Consider the following 23,059-nt stretch of genomic DNA (forward strand, 5'->3'; position numbering starts at 1 on the left):
TTGCTTCTATTGTACGTCCTCCCTAAATGATTTAATGTAAATGTTACAATGTCAGCCACTATCTTGTTTTTGGCCTTATACGAGATGTTGCACCCTTGTGAATGGACAGGTCGGGGATAAATGTGAGGAAGGGAACAGCTGCTTCATGGAACAGGAGTGTGCAGTAATATCCTGAGAAAGCAGCAGAGGGCAGCAGAGAGCCTTTTAGTTTTTAGTTTTTAGTCATTCTGGGCGAGGTGTGAATATCATTCACCAGCCAGGGATGCTCTGAAAGTGATTTTAAGCCTCTCTGTGATCTTACCACGAGGTGTCGCTCATTAGTGGAGCTTTTCACCACAGACACAAGAGAGCTGTATAGGCTGCTGAGAAAAAAGGACCATATTTTTTCTTTGTGAGAGATACAGGGTGAGAAAGAGAGAGGTGAGAAAGTCAGAAAGGGTGAAACACACACTTATTACAATACTTGTTAATAATTTGATTTGTGACTTTAAGATCATTTGCATTTGTCCCTTTGACCCAATGAAAATAGTGCAGAAACAATGCATTTGATGTCAAATTCAACCATAAGTAAAGTAGTAGAACTAGTTTTATAACTAGTCATTCATTAGTTCTGTCTCTAGTCTGTCTCGACAAACAGTGCTTGTTTGCTGCTTGTTCAAATAATTCCTTTCTCATTCATATTTTTTTAATATATTATTTTTTATTTCAATGAAATGAGGTGAATTTTTTCAACATGCATTTTAACTGTATTTTTTAATATTTATATATTATATTTTGAAACATTTTTAGCTGTTATGTATTTTAAATGTTACCACTCATGCGAATAACCCTTATAATAATTAAATTGGAATTAGAAAGGTTAAGGAAGAATGGGCTGTGGAAGAAATATTAGAGAGCAACAAAAAGAGGAAAAATATTTACAGTGACAGAGGGAATGAAAATGAGAGAAAATGAGGAACACAGGGGCCCTCATAAAGGAGTCACTGTTACACACATCATTTAAACACTGTGGTATGTTAGGTCTCCTCTAGGGCTATGTAATAAATTACATTCTCAAAAGGTTAAAAATGAGTTATGTCATCATTTACTCATTTACCCTAAAAAAAAAAAAAAAAAAAAAAATATATATATATATATATATATATATATTTTGAAGAATGCTGGTAAGCAAACAGCCACTGGCTTCCACTGAATTGTTTTCCATACCATGGGAGTCAATACCAACATAGTAAATTGCTTTAATGAGTGTCATCATTCACCCTTCAGATGTGCTTAGAGTCTGACCTGTTGAATCACTTTCTAGATAACCCAGTCTTTATAAGTTTGCATTTACATTCATTTATCTATAGCAGATGCTTTTATGCAAAGCTATTTACAAATTACAATAATACACAACAGAGCAATGTATCCAAGCCAAATGAGAGAACAATACAACTGGAGCTAATCTGATTCTTTTAGATGTAATAACAGAACATGAAATTCAAAGCAAAGCTTCATAGTTCCTGTCTGTGTCCAGAAATATATCAGACGCAAACACAACTATGTGGCACCGCACTGCATTGACACTGTGTGCATAAACCCAGTTCAAATAATGCTAACAAAAGAGTCTCATAACACAGCTTTCATAACACAGCTTTTATGAAATAAAGGATTTTTACAAAAGAACTATGTTGGTTGATCTTTTTCTATTAAAAACCATGCAAAAAAAAAAAAAAAAAAGGTCTTTAATAATTGGTTAGACTAATTGGTCTAAAATGTAAAATGCAAAAATTGTAAAAGTATTAATTGTGTTTATTTATAGAATAAAGAATATAGGTTGTGTTTTAGCTGTACTGGCATCGCCGTCGTCATGCAAACATTCATTTATAGGAAAGAATGAGACAAGTCTAACCTGTTTTATTACATGAACAATTGACCTTCTTGTGACAGACAGAGAAGACAAGTCATACAGGTGATTTAAAGAGAGAAAAGACATAAGACAGCTCTCTTTCCCAGTCGTTCACTTCAGCCATGGAGTTGTCAGTGATCCTGCTCAGCTTGATGTTCAGTACGGAGGGTGAGTTTGATTATGAGTATTTAAGTATGTGTGCTTGCAGAGTCAATTGTGAATTGTGTCTCAATTAAATGTTCTTAAAAAAGGGTCAAATTTCTAAATGTGTAGAAACTCTGATGCTTTTTTTGTTTCTAATGCTTTCACTGTGTTGAATCAATAATTACATTAATCATTATTTTCTTTTTCATTTTCCAGTTAAGAATGTAAAAACTTCCTTAAAACAAGGTGCATTTACATAAAAGAAGAACTGCATAGGTTATTATTAGCATATGTATTTACTCCTTTCTGGGGAAGTCTGGATTAGGCAAGTTCTTTAAAAGTTTAAAATGGTTTACTCTACAGGCTCAAATGCACGGTAAACAATAAGAGCAGCACAAAATACACCACTGGGCAAACGTTTGGAATTATTAAGATTTTTTCATGTTTTTGAAAGAAGCCTTTTCTTTGAGTTTGCACAAAAGTATTGTGCAGCACAACCGTTTTCAACTCTGATAATAATCAGAAATGTTTCTTGAGCAGTAAATCATCATATTTTCATGATTTCTGAAGATCATGTGACATTGAAGACTGGAGGAATGATGCTGGAAATACAGCGGAGCATCACAGAAATACATTACACTTTAACACAGATTCACAACGAAAACAGCTACTTATATATATATATATATATATATATATATATATATATATATATATATTCACAATATTACTGTTATTTTACTGAATTTTAGATCAAATAAATGCAGTTTTGCGTATAAAAGACTTTTTTCAAAAACATTGAAACATCTTATTCCAAACTTTTGACTAGTAGAATATTTTGTGTATATTGTGCACATAATTTAGTGGCTGCAAATTGTGGAGTAGCTCCTCTAAATACACGTGTAGTGGGTGGCACTGATGCGCCTGTGGGTAACTGGCCCTGGCAGGTCAGTGTCCATTACAACAGCAGACACATCTGTGGAGGAACCCTGATCCACAGCCAGTGGGTGATGACGGCCGCTCACTGCATCATCTCGTAAGAAGCGCTGCTGCATGACTTTTCCATCTTTAGCAGCTTAAAACAATAGTTCACCCAAATATGAATATATGCTGAACATTTACTCACCCTCAGGCCATTCAAGATCAGGATGAGTGTGTTTCTTCATCGGATTTGTAGAAATAGCATTGAATCAGTGTCTCATCAATGGATGCTCTGCAGTAAATGGGTGCCGTCAGAATGAGAGTCCAAACAGCTGATAAATACATCACAATAATCCACAGCTCTCCAGTCCATCAGTGAACATCTGGAGAAGACAAAAGATGAAACAAATCCAGCATTAAGACGTTTTTAACATCAAGCCATTGCATCCAGTTAAAATATGAGTCCTTTATACATAATATTGCTTACTTCAAATCTGTTCTGATGAAGAAAGCTCTGAGGTTCAGTACATTTTCTGCATTTTATTTTTGGGTGAAATATTTGTTTAAGATTTAAACTATTTTTCCATGAGACTGGTAGCAAATTTTGTGAAACTTTTCTCTATCTTAAGCAAAGGTTTATTCTATCTCTATTTGTAACAGGACTAACCTCAACAGCTGGACACTGTACCTGGGAAGACAAACCCAGACCACGCCTGCTGCCAACCCAAATGAAGTAAGAGTTGGTATTCAGTCCATCACCATCCATCCAAAGTACAACAACACCCTGTTCAATAATGACATCTCCCTGATGAAACTGAGCCAGTCTGTGACCTTCACTCCATACATTCGTCCAGTCTGCCTGGCATCCAAAGGGAGCGTCTTTCTCAATGCCACATTCTGCTGGGCTACAGGCTGGGGAAACATTGGCAAAAACCGTGAGTGCTCCATTCACAACATAAACATACGTGTTTGAAGCACATTTTTAATGCACAGGGTACAATTTCTATAGCTCTAACCTCTATAAACACAACTCTGCATTAATTAATTACTCTGTAGATTTCATACTTTAATATATGTAGCTTTGACAACCTGAGAACACCAGTGAATCTCTCAAAATCTAAGAAAATCTAAGAAAAAAAAAATTCTAAAAACAAAAGAACAAAAGTAAAATAGTGTGTGTGTGTGTGTCTGTGTGTGTTAATTTATTTGATTAAGAAAACAATCTTTTCAGAAAAAAATTAATTACTGTAATAAAAGATCAATTATTTATAAATAATTTTATTCACTTTAATTAATGTTAGTTTAAAACCCTACTTTTAAAAAATAAAAAAATGCATAGATGTTTGCTTCCGGCTTCACTACCATTCGGACGTTCTAGCTTATTGCTCTGCACTTTGCTGCTTATATCTGTACTTTTTTTTTTTTATATATATATATATATATTCAGCAGATCAGCACAGTGCTCAAACTACAGATTTTTGGCACAAACACTAAAACTAAAAACTCTTTGGGACTGGTATAGTACTTCAAAAAGAAGACTTTGCCTCCCACATTCAGCAGCTTAACATTCCTGAGACGGGATAACAACTGCCTACATTCAAACAGAAGAGAGAGAAAATGCCTCCTGTTGGATCTACCTGTTGCATGAACACTCAGCAGACCGTCATCACGGACCCTCTCAGCAAACAGCCGGTGAGTCCCACGAATCTTCTGAATCTCAACAGTTTATACCAAGTGTAGAGGAACAAGCCGAAACTGATCTCCACACTAATCGAAGGCACAAACAGGGAGCGAGACCCAAAGGAACACGAGATATCAGATTGTCACAAGTTTCTCGTATTGCTGCCGTAGCTTCCTCTACCCCAGATAAGACTATGACAAGGCTTGTAAATACTGGTATTCTTACTCCCCCTGAACATCTTGAGTACAGATTTGAAGCATTAATGAATCCCCAAATGTGATTAAACATGGATCGGATCAACCAGCAGCTAACACCGCTACTAACAGGCGCTCAAGTACGAGCAGACAGCAGCTTTCAGCTCAGAGCGCAGCTGAGCCCAGGACTCTGATAGTGGGTGACTCTGTTATCAGAAACATCCGTAGCAGGACTACAACAACATGCTGCCTTCCTCAAGCAACGGTCTCTGATGTGAACAAGGAACTTCAGAACATTCTGATGAAGCACAAGACTGCAAATCAAATCATCATCCATGTGGGAAAGAATGATATTCGCAAAGAGCAGGCAGAACTTCTTAAGAAGGACTTCATTGAACTCTTTGAAACACTTTAAAGACTCAAAGTTCAGTCGTTCATCAGTGGACCACTCCCAGCAAGGGGAACAAATGTGTTTTCATGGTTGCTTGGGCTGAATACATGGCTACAAAGATCTTGCAATATTAAAGAAGTCTATTTTATCGACAACTTCAATCTTTTCTGGGGCCATATTCAAGTCACCTTTATTTATATAATGCTTTAAACAAAATACATTGCGTCAAAGCAACTGAACAACATTCATTTGGAAAACAGTGTGTCAATAATGCAGAATGATAGTTAAAGGCAGTTCATCATTGAATTCAGTGATGTCATCTCTGTTCAGTTAAATAGTGTCTGTGCATTTATTTGCAATCAAGTCAATGATATCACTCTAGATGAAGTGACCCCAACTAAGCAAGCCAGAGGCGACAGCGGCAAGGAACCTAAACTCCATCGGTGACAGCATGGAGAAAAAAACCTTGGGAGAAACCAGGCTCAGTTGGGGTCAGTTCTCCTCTGACCAGTCGAAACCAGTAGTTCAATTCCAGGCTGCAGCAAAGTCAGATTGTGCAGAAGAATCATCTGTTTCCTGTGGTCTTGTCCTGGTGGTCCTCTGAGACAAGGTCTTTACAGGGGATCTGTATCTGGGGCTCTAGTTGTCCTGGTCTCAGCTGTCTTTCAGGGCAGTAGATGTCCTTTCTAGGTGCTGATCCACCATCTGGTCTGGATACGTACTGGATCCGGGTGACTGCAGTGACCCTCTGATCTGGATACAGACTGGATCTGGTGGCTACGGTGACCTCGGAACAAGAGAGAAACAGACAAATATTAGTGTAGATGCCATTCTTCTAATGATGTAGCAAGTACATAGGGTCTTCTGGGAAGTGTTCGCGGTTCCGGTTTACCTAATTAATGCAGCCTAAAAATCCTTTAACGGATTTGGATATTAAAACCATATTAGTATGTTATGTGTAAGCCAGGTTAAATAGATGGGTCTTTAATCTAGATTTAAACTGCAAGAGAGTGTCTGCCTCCCGAACAATGTTAGGTAGGTTATTCCAGAGTTTAGGCGCCAAATAGGAAAAGGATCTGCCGCCCGCAGTTGATTTTGATATTCTAGGTATTATCAAATTGCCTGAGTTTTGAGAACATAGCGGATGTAGAGGATTATAATGTAAAAGGATCTCATTTAAATACTGAGGTGCTAAACCACTCAGGGCTTTATAAGTAATAAACAATATTTTAAAATCTATACGATGTTTGATAGGGAGCCAGTGCAGTGTTGACAGGACCGGGCTAATATGGTCATACTTCCTGGTTCCTGTAAGAACTCTTGCTGCTGCGTTTTGGACTAGCTGTAGTTTGTTTACTAAGCGTGCAGAGCAACCAGCCAATAAAGCACCAATAAAGCAATAATCTAACCTTGAGGTCATAAATGCATGGATTGACATTTCTGCATTTGACATTGAGAGCATGGGCCGTATTTTGATATGTTTTTGAGATGGAAAAATGCAGTTTTATAAATGCTAGAAACATGGCTTTCTAAGGAAAGATTGCGATCAAATAGCACACCTAGGTTCCTAACTGATGACGAAGAATTGACAGAGCAACCATCAAGTCTTAGACAGTGTTCTAGGTTATTACAAGCAGAGTTTTTAGGTCCTATAATTAACACCTCTGTTTTTTTTTTCGGAATTTAGCAGTAAGAAATTACTCGTCATCCAGTTTTTTATATCGACTATGCATTCCATTAGTTTTTCAAATTGGTGTGTTTCACCGAGCCGCGAAAAAATATAGAGCAGAGTATCATCAGCATAACAGTGAAAGCTAACACCATGTTTCCTGATGATATCTCCCAGGGGTAACATATAAAGTGTGAAGAGTAGCGGCCCCAGTACTGAGCCTTGAGGTACTCCACACTGCACCTGTGATCGATATGATACATCTTCATTCACTGCTACAAACTGATGGCAGTCATATAAATACGATTTAAACCATGCTAATGCACTTCCATTAAAGTGTTCAAGTCTATGCAAAATAATGTTGTGGTCAATTGTGTCAAACGCAGCACTAAGATCCAGTAGAACTAACAGAGAGATACAACCTGCATAATTTCAACACTATCAACATCAATTCCATGTGACAGTATTAAATTTAGAGTATGACTTTGACAATGAGTAGGTGCTGAAACGTGTTGTCTAACCCCAATAGAGTTCAGAATGTCTATAAATGCTGATATCAATGGATCTTTTTCATTATCAACATGGATATTTAAATCACCAACTATTAAAACTTTATCTGCAGCCAGAACTAACTCGGATGTAAAATCACCAAACTCTTTAATAAAGTATGTATGGTGCCCAGGTGGCCTGTATACAGTAGCCAGTACAAACATAACAGGGGATTTATCATTAACATTGGTTTCTCTGGATAATGTTATATGAAGCACCGAGATGTCAGGCGCTCTGGCTCCCGGTAAACATTTGACTATGGTGGCTGGTGTCTCTATATTCACCTTCCGTACAATAGAATCACCAATAATTAGAGCACTTTCATCAGGTTTCTCAGTGGGTGCATCACTGAGTGGGGAGAACCTGTTTAATGTTTTGATCGGAACAGAAGAGCGGTGTTTTGACCCACGACTACGCTGCCTCACTGTCACCCAGTTGCCCTGCTGCAGGGGCTCTGTTGCAGGAACTGAACAATGTAAAGGAATCCCTCAGCTAGACGCATCCAAAGCCGTATCGAGAGCCCTAACACTCTTACTGTCCTCAATTAAAGTTTGGATGCGTGTCTCTAATTCTGAAATCTTCTCTGTCAGCCTAACAATTTCCCTGCATTATTCACATCTGAATCCCTCATCTGTAGGGATGGGTACCGAAACCCGCTATTAAACTGGCCCCGGGGCTAAATTATGAAAGACCGTAGTATCAGTAAGATCTGACGGTATCGTTTCTGCTTTCGGTACTGGAGGGAAAAAAAATAATGTACTATGTATTTTTGCTTAATAATGTTGTCGTGCACATTTAATCTCGCCAAACATTTCTAATGTGCGATCAGTCACACACAACAAGAACGAGCGTGGTACACGCATAACAGTACGAAAACTTCCGCTTAATACAAAGAGTGACGATGGCGGAGAGAGCAAAATGTTCCAAAGTGTGGTTATACTTCACTAGAGTTAATGCTGACAACCCTCGTGGTCATAAGTGCAAAACAATATTTGCATGTATGGGCAGAAACACAAGCAATCTGTCAAAGCATCTTTCAAAAGTGCATTATGTGTATCGACTGCCTAGCTAGCTCGTCTCTGGTTGTTGCCCCATCTACGTCAGGTATGTATGCTAAAATCATGTTGAATCTCCCTGGTTTGCTAACCTTAAGTAGAAATTCTGTTGATTTCTTTTGGGAAAAATGAGAATGAAATCAACATATTTTCTACTTGTTTTTAAAATTCCAAATAAGGAAAAATCAGTATGTAAATGTAAACATTTATTTGGCTAACTTAAATGCACAGCACCTCAAGTTAGTTTACAAAATAGCCAATTGCCACATTTTGCAACATTTTTATTATATATATATATATATATATATATATATATATATATATATATATATATATATATATATACAGTATTGTTCAAAATAATAGCAGTACAATGTGACTAACCAGAATAATCAAGGTTTTTAGTATATTTTTTATTGCTACGTGGCAAACAAGTTACCAGTAGGTTCAGTAGATTGTCAGAAAACAAACAAGACCCAGCATTCATGATATGCACGCTCTTAAGGCTGTGCAATTGGGCAATTAGTTGAAAGGGGTGTGTTCAAAAAAATAGCAGTGTCTACCTTTGACTGTACAAACTCAAAACTATTTTGTACAAACTTTTTTTTTTCTGGGATTTAGCAATCCTGTGAATCACTAAACTAATATTTAGTTGTATGACCACAGTTTTTTAAAACTGCTTGACATCTGTGTGGCATGGAGTCAACCAACTTGTGGCACCTCTCAGCTGTTATTCCACTCCATGATTCTTTAACAACATTCCACAATTCATTCACATTTCTTGGTTTTGCTTCAGAAACAGCATTTTTGATATCACCCCACAAGTTCTCAATTGGATTAAGGTCTGGAGATTGGGCTGGCCACTCCATAACATTAATTTTGTTGGTTTGGAACCAAGACTTTGCCCGTTTACTAGTGTGTTTTGGGTCATTGTCTTGTTGAAACAACCATTTCAAGGGCATGTCCTCTTCAGCATAGGGCAACATGACCTCTTCAAGTATTTTAACATATGCAAACTGATCCATGATCCCTGGTATGCGATAAATAGGCCCAACACCATAGTAGGAGAAACATGCCCATATCATGATGCTTGCACCTCCATGCTTCACTGTCTTCACTGTGTACTGTGGCTTGAATTCAGAGTTTGGGGGTCGTCTCACAAACTGCCTGTGGCCCTTGGACCCAAAAAGAACAATTTTACTCTCATCAGTCCACAAAATGTTCCTCCATTTCTCTTTAGGCCAGTTGATGTGTTCTTTGGCAAATTGTAACCTCTTCTGCACATGCCTTTTTTTAACAGAGGGACTTTGCGGGGGATTCTTGAAAATAGATTAGCTTCACACAGACGTCTTCTAACTGTCACAGTACTTACAGGTAACTCCAGACTGTCTTTGATCATCCTGGAGGTGATCATTGGCTGAGCCTTTGCCATTCTGGTTATTCTTCTATCCATTTTGATGGTTGTCTTCCGTTTTCTTCCACGTCTCTCTGGTTTTGCTCTCCATTTTAAGGCATTGGAGATCATTTTAGCTGAACAGCCTATCATTTTTTGCACCTCTTTATAGGTTTTCCCCTCTCTAATCAACTTTTTAATCAAAGTACGCTGTTCTTCTGAACAATGTCTTGAACGACCCATTTTCCTCAGCTTTCAAATGCATGTTCAACAAGTGTTGGCTTCATCCTTAAATAGGGGCCACCTGATTCACACCTGTTTCTTCACAAAATTGATGACCTCAGTGATTGAATGCCACACTGCTATTTTTTTGAACACACCCCTTTCAACTAATTCAACTAATTGCCCAATTGCACAGCCTTAAGAGCGTGCATATCATGAATGCTGGGTCTCATTTGTTTTCTGAAAATCTACTGCAACTTGTTTGCCACGTAGCAATAAAAAAATATACGAAAAACCTTGATTATTCTGGTTAGTCACATTGTACTGCTATTATTTTGAACAAAACTGTATATATAATATATACACTAAAAAATTGCTGTAGTTTCTACAGCTAATTTTTACAGAATTTTACTGTATAAACATTTTACAAGATGCAGCTGTAATTCACAATGCATTATGGGTCAAATAAGGTTTTACAGTTGTTAACAGTATATTTCCACATCAACTGTAATTAATTTACAAGAAGCAGGTGTTGTCACTGTAGTTCCTGCTTTTTACACTTAATTATACTTGATAAATATATCATTTTTATATTTATTTGAGTATATACTTATAATGTATAAGTGATATCATGTCACAATAGCCTCCTATCCTGACATTACACAAGCGGCCTTGGTAACTTCTGTGTAGTAAACTGGGAATTGCTATCATAGCATAGTTACACAGCAAAATCCCCAGTGTTAATTTAACACTCTGAGTGTGGACACATATAAAAGTTACACTGAAGCAGAGTTGAAGTTAATGAGATAATTAAGAAGTTAATTGAGTTATGATTGAGCATTATTGAAGACACCTGATGTTAACAAGCAGACTCACCAAACGAGAAAATAACAATTTGTGTGTCACCATTATAGTGGTCAATGTTTGCTTTAGTTGGGATCTTGGCATGTAACTTTTTATTTTTCAGAATGATGTGTCAAGCCAAAAGCAAAAACCATCGGGTGGTGATCATTATGTTTTAATGTAAGTGTTGCTTGACCTTAATCACTGAGCTCATTTAAAGACTTTTCTCTTATTATCGATCATTATTGATTGTAACAGCGACTGGACAAGTTAGCCTGATTAAAAAACTAGAAAAAAACCCCAGAAAAAAAAGACTGAGGAAGCATCGAAATGCGAGACTGATTTTGATTTTGAATATTCTTAATTTAATAGAACATAAGCTCAAACAACAGAATTTGTGATTTAATGTTGATTCCAGCATTTTATTTTAATAATTTTCTTTAAAACATTTTTTTTTTACAAAAATTATACAAATTCTGTTGATTGACCTTCATTTTTATAGAAAGTTAATTTTCTACTCTGAGTATGGCTTATTTTTTAAACATGTATTTGTAGTTATTTGTGATGCTATGTTATTTTTATAATAAGATTTTAACTGTTGAAAGACTGACATTTTTATTTTACCAGTAAAAGCCTTGCAATGTCTTTCTGCCAGTTTTAATAAATACTTGCAACATCATTGGCTTTATTCATTTTTATTCATTTGTAAATGTATTAAGATAGAGCTCATGATATGGCATTTATATACATATTTTATAGTTTACTGTTAAAATTATTCTTTAAAGCAGTTTCATTGTTAAATTATTACAACATCATATTTTATTTAGGGGTATTTACAGAATTTTATTGGCAACTTTTTTGCTAGGTAAATACTGTACTTTAGTGAAGTTACAAAATATTGCTGTAAAATATATTTACAGGACTTTATTGGCAACTTTTTTGCCAGGTAAATACTGTACTTTAGTGAAATTACAAAATATTGCTGTAAAATATATTTACAGGACTTTATTGGCAACTTTTTTGCCAAGTAAATACTGTACTTTAGTGAAAGTACAAAATATTGATGTAAAATAAACTACAAGTTAAATTCAATGTTACTACAAAAAATACTACAAACTACTATATTTCACATACACTGTGCTTTGGACACAAACTTTCAATAATAAAAAAAAGTAATTTGACCCGTTTTATGGTCTTGTATTTATTTAGACTATTTGAATAATATAAAGTTGTGGCCTAGTGGTTAGAGAGTTTGACTCCTAACCCTAGGGTTGTGGGTTCGAAACTTGGGCCGGCGATAACACGACTGAGGTGTCCTTGAGCAAAGCACTGAACCACCAACTGCTCCCCGGGTGCTGCAGCATAAATGATGAACACCGCTCTTTTTTTACTACTACTTTTTTTTTTTTTCAGGGTACAGCAATTAACTGTAATTTGCTTTGCAGTAATTTCCTGTAATCCATTTTACAGCAATTACCAGCATTTTTACAGGATTTTATTGGCAACTTTTTTGTTCTTAAAAAAAAAAACACACACACACAACACAAAGTACCGATAAGAATACTGTTAAAGTACCGGACTGTTAAGCAGTATCGGTAAGATTAGTAATACCGTTAAAACCTTAACGATACCCATCCCTACTCATCTGTGACAGAGATAGATAGACTGTACATGTGGCAAGAGGTGCAAATAACAATAGCAGGAGAAGCCATTACTCACCTTGCTTGATGAAATATTCTTACTGCGGTTGTTTGATGAACTTGTGAAAAACTGGAGCGAGAGAGAGAGAGGTGAAAAGAAAACAGCGATAGGTTCGAATGAAAACGCTAATGACAAGCTAACGAGTGCTAACGCTTTTTAGATATACTTAACTCCCGGATCAGTGTTTAAACCAGATGCTTAAGGTCAATATCTACTTTTCCCACCATCATCCTTCAGTAGAGTGTGTCAATCTATTCCGCACACACACACCGGGTCTGAATCATCATGTGGTTGACATATCCCACAAGGACACTGATAACACCATGCAGCCAAAATAAGCACTGCGGACGGACACTATCCCGGATGAGCCCTGCCCACAGAGCTCCTCACAGACTGACTGTGATGTATCAAAACAGCTACTACTGAAAGCAGCTCTCAGTGAAATGAAATGAAGTCAGTGAAATGAAGTCAGGTACATGCTATAATAGCAGCAACATTCACAAATGTTTACAGAACAAGCGGGAACCTATTTCTCTATTTCAGTTTTATCACATGATAGAAAGTCTAAGGCCTTCTCAAGCCGAATGGCAAACTCATCTAATCTGGGGACTATTATGCATCAAACTAAGATTGATGTAAAGACACAAAGTACTGCCATCAAGCTAGCACTTTTAAACATTCGCTCACTGAAAAATAAATAATTTCTAATCAATGACTTTATAACCATAAACAATCTGGATTTTATGTTTCTAAATGAAACATGGCTAGAAGACAGCTGCAGTGCAACAGTCCTAAATGAAGCAGCCCCTCGTTAGAAGTCGTGAACACCTCACTTCTTTCTGGGACATTTCCAAACTCCCTGAAACTGCAGTTGTTAGCCCCTCCTGAAAAAGATAAATCTTGATAACACCATTTGGGCAATAATAGACCAATATCTAATCTTCCTTTTATAGGCAAAATTACAGAAAAGGTAGTTTTTAGTCAGCTGAACAAATACTTAAACTGAAATGGATACCTGGACAATTTTCAATCGGGTTTCTGCATCACAGCACAGAGACAGCACTCATAATGTTAATAAATGATATTCGCTTAAATTCTGACTCTGGCAAAATATGGGTGCTGGTATTGCTAGATCTCAGTGCTGCGTTTGACACTGTCGATCATAACATACTACTAGAGAGACTGGAAAACTGAGTCAGGCTTTCTGGGATCGCATCAAATGGTTCAGATCATACTTAGAAGAGAGAGGCTGTTATGTGAGTCTATATATTGCAGATATGCTCACTGAATAAAAACCTAACAGAGCACTCAGATCATTAGGATCAAGTCAGTTAGAAATACCAAGGGTTCACACAAAACAAGGGGAGTCCTCCTTTACTTACTATGCTGCCCGCAGATGGAATCAGCTTCCAGAAGAGATCAGATGTGCTAAAACACTAGTCACATTTAAATCTAGACTCAAAACCCATCTGTTTAGCTGTGCATTTATTGAATGAGCACTGTGCAATGTCTGAACTGATTGCACTGTATTTTATGTATTCACTGTATTTTATGTAAAATCATTTTCTATTTTTAACTGTTTTAAATTCATTTTAAATAAATCCATTTTTAAATCATTTCCAAAGGTTTAAAATTGTTTGTTTTTATTTTTGTATTATTTTCCTTCATGATTATTTTCTTTTCTTTTATGTTAAGCACTTTGAATTACCATTGTGTACGAAATGTGCTATATACATAAACTTCTCTTGCTTTGCCTTGCCTTGCCTAGTTAAGTAGGAATGAGTTGGATGTATATTGATATTGATTTTATTGATATATTGATCGGACATGTGCTATAGAAGCTGAACCTTCTTGTCTTTATTTATGGGTATGACGTAAATACACAGATAAACTACAGAAGAATGCATTTTCTTATGAAATCTGCCAGGTCACTTTTAGGAATATTGTGATTATGTCAAACAATTAATTAATTAATTAATTAATTATTTTTATTTTTTTGTGGTGAAATGAGACATGGACATGTTTTTGTAATTTTGATTTATGTTCTTTCTTTTAGAGTAGTTGTATGAGGATTCTCATTTCTCCTTTATTTTTATAGTAGACTTGATATTTTTAATGTAAGAGCAGATGCAGCCATTTGTAACTTGTATATGTGAATGTAGCTTCTTCTAGTTATTTACTAATGGCTAAGGAATACGAATTATTGCTTTCACAGTAAATAGCTTACTACCATGTTGCAATATAAGGTGTATATTTTCTTATTTATATGTATTTTTTACTTACTTTCTAATCATACATTGTTTTCCCATTTCACATGAACAATGCTAAGAAGGAAAAAAAATAAAATAAAGATCAACATCTACTGTTTGTAGTCCGAGCCGCTAGACTGAGGGTGTTGTGGATCTTCCATTAGTGCTGTTGTGTTCCTAACTCTCAGAGGCTGTGTTTGACAGAACCGCTGCCGGCTCCTCAGGCTCTTCAGGAGGTGGAGGTCCCGGTTGTGGGCAGCTCACAGTGCAGCTGCCAGTATGAGCCAGCAGGTGATGCTACAATCACAGCACAGATGATCTGTGCAGGGAGGGCAGACAAAGGAATCTGTCAGGTGAGTACAGAAGCTTTTTTTCCAGCACAGAAAAAAGGGCTAGTTGTGAATTCACAATCTGTTCTTTTTGTCATGCAGTTCTGAGAAGAATACAGAATTGATATGTGTCAGCTTGCAACTGAGATATATAAACATGGAATTCAGAGAAGAAAAATCTGAACTGTGAGATATAAACTCAAAAATGTGTGAAAAAAAACCCCTCAGAAATGAGATATAAACATGCAATTTTGAGAAGAAAAGTCCAAACTGTTAGATTTAAACTCACAATTGCAAGGAAAAAAGTCTATTTTTTATTCATATACATTTTAGTATAATCTTCCATGGTAACAAGCCTTCCACAATTCTGACTTTTTTTCTTACAACAGCAAGTTTATATCTTACAATATGGACATTTCTTTTCAGAATTGTGAGTATATCTCATCGTTGTGAATTATAAACCCACAAATTACTTAAGTTTTTGAATCTAAATTAACCAATATCCCAGTGAAATTAACTTACTGAAACAGTACACTGACTGAACTGCTGTGACAAGTTAACTGAACATGAACATGAGCAGACCAGAATGTGTGTACTAACTTTTCTATGCAGACTCGGAGGGCTGTGCAGTCTGCACACTGTGACTCCGTGTTGTTTCAAGTTCATCATTCTGAGCACAGGGTGTAAATCGGATGGTTTGTCACGATAGAATAAGATTTTGATTCTCATACCCAGCAATTAGATATTTGCCAATACCTCAAAAATTTAGATTACGATACGATTACGGTTCGATTTGATACTAAAAATCTTATTCTTGCAATGTTTTTTAAATGATAGTATGCTGATTTAGTTACTGCTTTGACATGACTACTGAAACTAAGGTCTGTCTCCAGAATCACACCAAGATTCCTGACGTGTTTTTTCGTTGTTTGACCCCTAGAGTCAAGGTATGCATTCACCTTGAAAACTTAATCTTTGTTTCCAAATGCAATGACTTCAGTTTTTTCCTTATCTAACTGAAGAAAGTTCTGGAACATAACTATTAATTTCATCAATGCATTGGCAGATGGAGTCAATGGGGCTGTAGTCATTTGGAGATAAGGCTAGGTAAATCTGGGTATCATTAACATAGCTGTGATTGGCAATTTGGTACTTTCTCATTATTTGACTTAGTGGAAGCATATACAGGCTAAACAAGAGCGGTGCTAGAATCGAGCCTTGTGTGACTTCGCATGTCATGGACGTCCACTTAAGACTTATGCTCTCCTAGACTCACATAATAGCCTCTCCCTTCTAAGTATGACCTGAACCATTTGACTACCATCCCAGAAAGCCCGACCCAGTTTTCCAGTCTCTCTAGTAGTATGTTATGATTGACAGTGTCTAACGCAGCACTGAGATCTAGCAATACCAGCACCGATATTTTGCCAGAGTCAGAATTTAAGCGAATATCATTTATTAACATTATGAGTGCTGTCTCTGTGCTGTGACGCAGAAACCAGATTGAAAATTGTCCAGGTATCCATTTCAGTTTAAGTATTTGTTCAGCTGACTAAAAACTACCTTTTCTGTAATTTTGCCTATAAAAGGAAGATTAGATATTGGTCTATTATTGCCCAAATGGTGTTATCAAGATTTATCTTTTTCAGGAGGGGCTAACAACTGCAGTTTCAGGGAGTTTGGAAATGTCCCAGAAAGAAGTGAGGTGTTCACGACTTCTAACAAAAATAAAATTTACCTGAAATGTTCACATAGTGTACCTCAATTGGGAGATTCAGAATAACAACAACAACAACAACAAAAGAAGCCTACACTTTTTTTTAATGTATTTATTTTTTTTATTTTTTGATAATAAAGAAAATAAACAATTTGGCAAAAAAATCTAGTTGCTACTATGGGCTCAGTGCAAAAAAAAAAAAAGTTTCCACAGGTAACCAAATTATAAGCAGGAAATAAATACAATACAACAAGACACACGTTCAACAAACTTAAAACAATTAAATAAACTGCTTTTAGGTTTTTCAGTTCAGTCTATAATACATTTTAAGGTACGCTACAAAAAATGTAATAATCAAATGTAAATAACTGCATAGTCTTCACTGTTTAAAACTTAATATAGATTAATCATTTTGATGTAACAAAGGTTATTTAGTCAGAAGCAGTGAGCACTTGTATTGTTCTTTGAAAGCATTCGATTTATTAGTTTGTTTCACTTCAAGAACCAAGCACAGATTTAGTATAACACATCATTTTCTTTCTGAAGCGTTAACGTTAAGACATATGCCTAACTGACTGTGTTTACTAGGATATTCCCCAAAATTCGCATTTTTATGTAATCATGTATTTATTGATCCATGCACAAAAAAGCGGAAGATACCTCAATGTGTCTGTGTGCGTGCACGCGCTTCAGATGTGTGCGGTGAAAACTTCTCACACAGCGCTCGACTGCTCCACAAACAATCCCAGCGTCTTTTATACTCACCTTGTGCCTTTATCAGTCCGAGTCCTGATCCGTGAGTTTGAACGAGAATGCATACGTTGTAATGCATAATGTGAAAATGTAGACAGTTCCAAATAAGCTGCCTATTTATATTCCAGTTATCGATATTTTACGCGTGCCATCGATGCATCACATCCATGTTGATGAATCATTACGCCCCTAATAATTTTCTGTGCAGTCAAAGATTATTAATAGTCTTTATTGTTCTGTCCTATCTATCACATGTTGCTGCCTTTATCACTGTGCTATACATTTAAAAGAAACATCTTTTATTTTTCTATATACATCTATATACTTGTTTTTTTTTTCTTCATGAATGTATTTTACAACAATACAAAGAGCAATGTGTAACATTTTACGAGATTTTAGACTTATACAATTTTATGTGTAAATAAAATATTTCACTAAATTTTATACAATTATTGTGCACAGATCATATTTTGCTGTTGAAGTTATCCACTAACATATAATAAACATAGATTATGTTTATATATTTTTTCATTAGTTATTTTTCATTCAAATGCAGTTGTTTATATGTAGTAAATTGTGTTTAACACACAAAAGAGTGTGTTACTGTACAGTGATAAAAAAAAAAAAAAAAAAATACTGTGCTGGTATTGGATTGGATCGGTATCAGCAGATACTCTGAATTTTCTGTATCGGATCGGTTCTGAAATAAATGGTATCATTGCATCCCTATAGACGGTTTCAACGGCAACAACATAAACAAACATTACTGCTCATGCGCGCTTTTGTGGCCCTAACTTAACTTCCGGTAACTTAATGAAAATGCAAATTATTATTTTTTTCGAGCAGGAGATGCATAAAGCGCGAGAAATAGAGGTTTCCCCAGTAACAGCTGTAAACAAAGCAGAGCTACGCTCACAAATGCTGCGTTATCAGGCATATAACATGCAAGTCTTCCTTCAGAAATAGTGATATAAAAACACCTGTGCCTCATTTTGATATTTAAACATATAAATGTAAGGAATTATTATTATTAAACGTGCAGTACATAACATTACTCATTTTTATTCAACGAAGCCTTTTTGAAAATCGATCAGTTTTAAAATCATTGCGAGTCTCCAAAAATAAATAAATGTATGGGAAACACATCCCACAGCACAACCACCTGAGCCCAACTTCAGTCTTACTCATCACCTTAACTTTAACTGCGTTTGTAGAAGGCACCGCAGCCAGACGATATTGAGAGTGAGGAATCACATGCCGATTTGAGTTGATTTGGGAGGGGTCTGAGCCGATCGGCCATGATGGTAGGACACGCTATCGGTTGCCAGGGGCAACGCCTTCAGAACTGCACAGAGGCGCGGGTAAACATTCCAGAGCTCTTTAATTTTTGCGCATTTATTATGTCGGCGGAACAGAGACAGATCTACGAATACGAGATGGAAAAGAAGAAAGTAAAGCAATGCAGAAAGATAAGGCGAAAGAAAGGGGACCTTACAGGAACAAGCTCACACCAAGCGCAAAACAGCGGTGTTTGGAAAGCTCTGGGGCATCCAAAATATGGACCCATACGAGCTCCCTGCAGCGGCACAGACCATTTACCTCCATGCACACATACGGACATTGTGAATTATATTGTTTACGATGTAACTTGCATTCACGCTGTTAATGGCTTAATCTAACCCGGACATTTACATCTCGCAATCACACATTTAACTACCCTAGCTAACCCAGAACTGGTTTGTCCACTTTGCAGCCCCCAACACAAAAACCTGGTACAGTATGTGTCATTGGGCAAAAATCTAATTATAACTAAACATACACAGCTTTAGCCTACATCAAAACATGCTGGAAACGTTTGTGTACATTGAACATCTCATTATAATCTAGAGTTTACGAAACAGTCGCAGTTATTTAAGTTACTTTGTCGTTTTGGTCAAGAAGTGTCTGTACAACACTGCTGTCATCACCTGCTGTAGATGGACCCAGCCACAACAGAAAGCCTCGTAACTTTCCAAAGACTTGTGGCTTTTAAACTCCTGCATTGTGTAGTAACTTAAACCAAAAACAATATAATTCCCAATGTCCATATGTGTGCGTGGAGGTAAATGGTCCAGGTCTCTGTGCCATTCCACAGCAGGGAGCTCGTATGAGTCGATATTTTGGATGCCTGAGAGCTTCTCCAAATACTGCTGTTCTGCGCTTGGTGTAACCTAAAAAAAAAACTGAATTCCATTGTTCCTATGTGTTCCATATGTATCGTGAGAGGTACTGGAGCAGTTTTTAACGCAGCAGTAACTTCCAGGCATGGTAAAACAGTGCAGAATTGCGAGAACCTTCTCTAGTACTGAGTTTACAACACATGCAAACAATCCTGTTTCGCCGCCGGTGTCCTGCCAACATGGCGGAGACTGTGATATCGAGGGGAGGGGCTCTGTACTATGACGACAACTCCTCACTCTCAATACACAACACAGACCGGAAGTTAACTTAGGGCCAGGCGCGTGTACCCGATGAAACCGTCTATAACAGATCTGGAAAAAAATTGCATTCCGTAACATCCACTGAAAATATTTAAACTGAACAGAGATGACATCACTGAATTCAATGATGAACTGCCTTTAACTATCATTTTGCATTATTGACACACTGTTTTCCTAATGAATGTTGTTCAGTTGCTTTGACGCAATGTATTCTGTTTAAAGCGCTATATAAATAAAGGTGACTTGACTTGACTTGCTCAGAAGTGAATGCTCTGCAGTGAATGGGTGCCGTCCAAACAGCAAATAAAAACATTGCAATAATCCACAAGTAATCCACAGCACTCCAGTCCATCAGTTAACATATTGAGAAGACTAAAGCTGAAATAAATTCCTCTTTAAGATGTTTTTAACCAAATTAGTCCATAATCCACATTAACGCTTCCTTCAGTGAAAAAGTGCATCTTCTGTTAAAATCCATCAATATATTTGTTTAGAGCTGTTTGGACTCTATTGTGTTATTAACAGTGTTTGATCAGATTTCCTTCCTGATTCAGACAGGGCACATTTTTCACCGGAGGAAGCAATCTTATTGATAGAGGACTTATATTTCAGCCAGAAGCAACATTTTACATATAAATTTGTTTCTTATAAACATGCAGGTTTCTGCTTCTTAAAATGTTGACAGATGGACTAGACAGGAGTTCATTACTTGTGGATGATTGTGCTGTTTCTATCAGCTGTTTGGACTCTCATTCTGATGGCACCCATTCACTGCAGATGATGCATTGCTGAGACTGCGATGCAATGACACATTTCTCCAAATCTCATCTACATTTTTTGATGGCCTCAAGATTTTCTGCTAATTTAAAATTTTGGGTTAACTATTCCTTTAATTTCCTACAAAGATTTAGAAGAACTGAAAGTCTGATTTGGATCAAATAAAATACAGTTTGCATAAATACATTCTGAAGTGGCATTTTAAGATACTCTATAATGATAACATTAGAAGTTACAAACACAAGTTTATTCAAAGCCTTTGCACTGTAGGTCAATAATTTTTGCTGTTTAATCTCTCCTATTCTTATTAACTAAAGTTGGAAAATTTAAAAAGCATAATAGGACCCCTTTAAAGCAAAGCATCAGTTGTGTTTTCACAGCTCATCTTTCTTTGTCTGCAGGGAGATTCTGGAGGTCCGCTACAGTGCAAACAGGGTTCTGTGTGGGTCCAGGCTGGAATCACCAGCTTTGGGACGAGTCTGGGCTGTGCTAAAGAAGGTTTCCCAGAGGTGTATTCACGTGTCTCTGAGTTCCACGCCTGGGTCACGGAGAACGTGGAAGGAGCCACCATTGGCTTCGTGACCTTTTTGTCCAATGGCACAGACAGCAGTTTCACGTGTTCTGCCGTATATCAGCTCTCACACTACTCTAATTTCATCATTCTGTTCATGACGCTCATCTCACTCTTACAGTCTCTTTAAACTTACTCGCACACACACATGTGCAATGGTTTATGGGTAACAGCATGAAATTCTAAAGACGTGGAAAAAGGTCCAAATGCTAAAAAAGACATCTGAAAATGTAAAGCTCATGAGTGACTCATTAAAAGGTCCTTGCTACTAGAAACATAACTACAGCTTTATGTGGGGAGAAATTTTATTGTGATCAACATAAACATTTCATAATTGTCACTGTATTATAGCGGATGTTACCAGTGAGCAGTTTTTGCACTTGGAAGTTCTGCTAGTTCAAGTTACGCTGGGAATATTGTGCAATTTGAACGCAAATGAATGCCACCACAAAGTCATAATTCTGAGTGAAAAACTCTGAACTTACTTTAATTCCAGAGTTTCTGACCTCTAAGTGACAAATATGTAAAGGGACAGAATAGACGCAGCATCTGTAATGACTGTGAATTTCTTGAAATTTATGTTTTTTTTTATTATTATTTATTCATAATAAAATGTACAAAAATATGACATTAATGTACAATTACGATAATTATGATAAAATAAGTAATGCTAAAATTTACATCACCTAAAAATGGACAAATACATCTAATGCACATTATTATTTAACATTTTTAAGAGGAAGAGTGCGAGATGAGAAGTAATGATTACAACTTCCCAACTTGTAAATACCTACCTCAAAAAATGTAGAACTGAAAGCTCAGATCTCACAAAGTCTGCCACTCCATAGTCATAAGAAAACAAAGACCAAATATGGCCATCAAGTTTTTATTTATTAATCAATTTTGTATGTAATTTTAGCTTTCAGATCTCATTACAATAATGTGCTGTGATATTTTAAATGAAATATGTTAATTACATAATACAGTCATTATATATATATATATATATATATATATATATATATATATATATATATATATATATATATATATATATATATATATATATATACACACACATATAGGGGTGCACATAAGTGGTCCGCAGTGAACCGAAATAAAAAATGCGTAATATAAATATTTTCTTTAGCGCATTTGCGTACTGACATGGTTGACAGCTGTTAATGCACAATTACCATTTTAGATCACAAACTGTACTATATAAGTTTTATTTTCAACCTGAAAGCATAAATCTAGGCTATGCCTACCATTTTAAAGCACAATACAAAACTGTGACATTCATCCCCTGACGCTCTTTAATCAGCATCACTAAATCCAGAAGTCAAGTCAAGTCAGCTTTATTTATATAGCACTTTAAACAGAATACATTGCGTCAATGCAACTGAACAACATTCATTAGGAAAACAGTGTCAATAATGCAAAATGATAGTTAAAGGCAGTTCATCATTGAATTCAGTGATGTCATCTCTGTTCAGTTAAATAGTGTCTGTGCATTTATTTGCAATCAAGTC

General features: G+C 36.3%; 1 protein-coding gene across 1 annotated transcript; it reads left to right on the plus strand.

Moving 5' to 3' along the window:
* The first annotated feature begins 1,753 nt into the window (after positions 1-1,753).
* Positions 1,754-22,088, plus strand: zgc:123217 (uncharacterized protein LOC641414 homolog). The gene is made up of 5 exons (XM_052570060.1): positions 1,754-2,056; positions 2,897-3,068; positions 3,614-3,888; positions 15,105-15,253; positions 21,358-22,088. Exons 1-5 carry the CDS (start codon positions 2,011-2,013, stop codon positions 21,655-21,657), a joined length of 942 nt encoding a protein of 313 aa, XP_052426020.1. The 5' UTR covers positions 1,754-2,010; the 3' UTR covers positions 21,658-22,088.
* The last annotated feature ends 971 nt before the right edge of the window (positions 22,089-23,059 follow it).

The sequence above is a fragment of the Carassius gibelio genome, chromosome B12, assembly GCF_023724105.1.
Source record: "Carassius gibelio isolate Cgi1373 ecotype wild population from Czech Republic chromosome B12, carGib1.2-hapl.c, whole genome shotgun sequence".
NCBI lineage: Eukaryota > Metazoa > Chordata > Actinopteri > Cypriniformes > Cyprinidae > Carassius > Carassius gibelio.

Excerpts from the sequence above, each read along its gene's own strand:
- zgc:123217 (XM_052570060.1), top strand. The coding sequence starts at position 2,011 with ATGGAGTTGTCAGTGATCCTGCTCAGCTTGATGTTCAGTACGGAGG. Across the intron at positions 2,057-2,896 it reads CTTGATGTTCAGTACGGAGG|TGGCTGCAAATTGTGGAGTA; the intron begins GTGAGTTTGATT and ends CACATAATTTAG. Across the intron at positions 3,889-15,104 it reads GGGAAACATTGGCAAAAACC|AACCGCTGCCGGCTCCTCAG; the intron begins GTGAGTGCTCCA and ends TGTGTTTGACAG.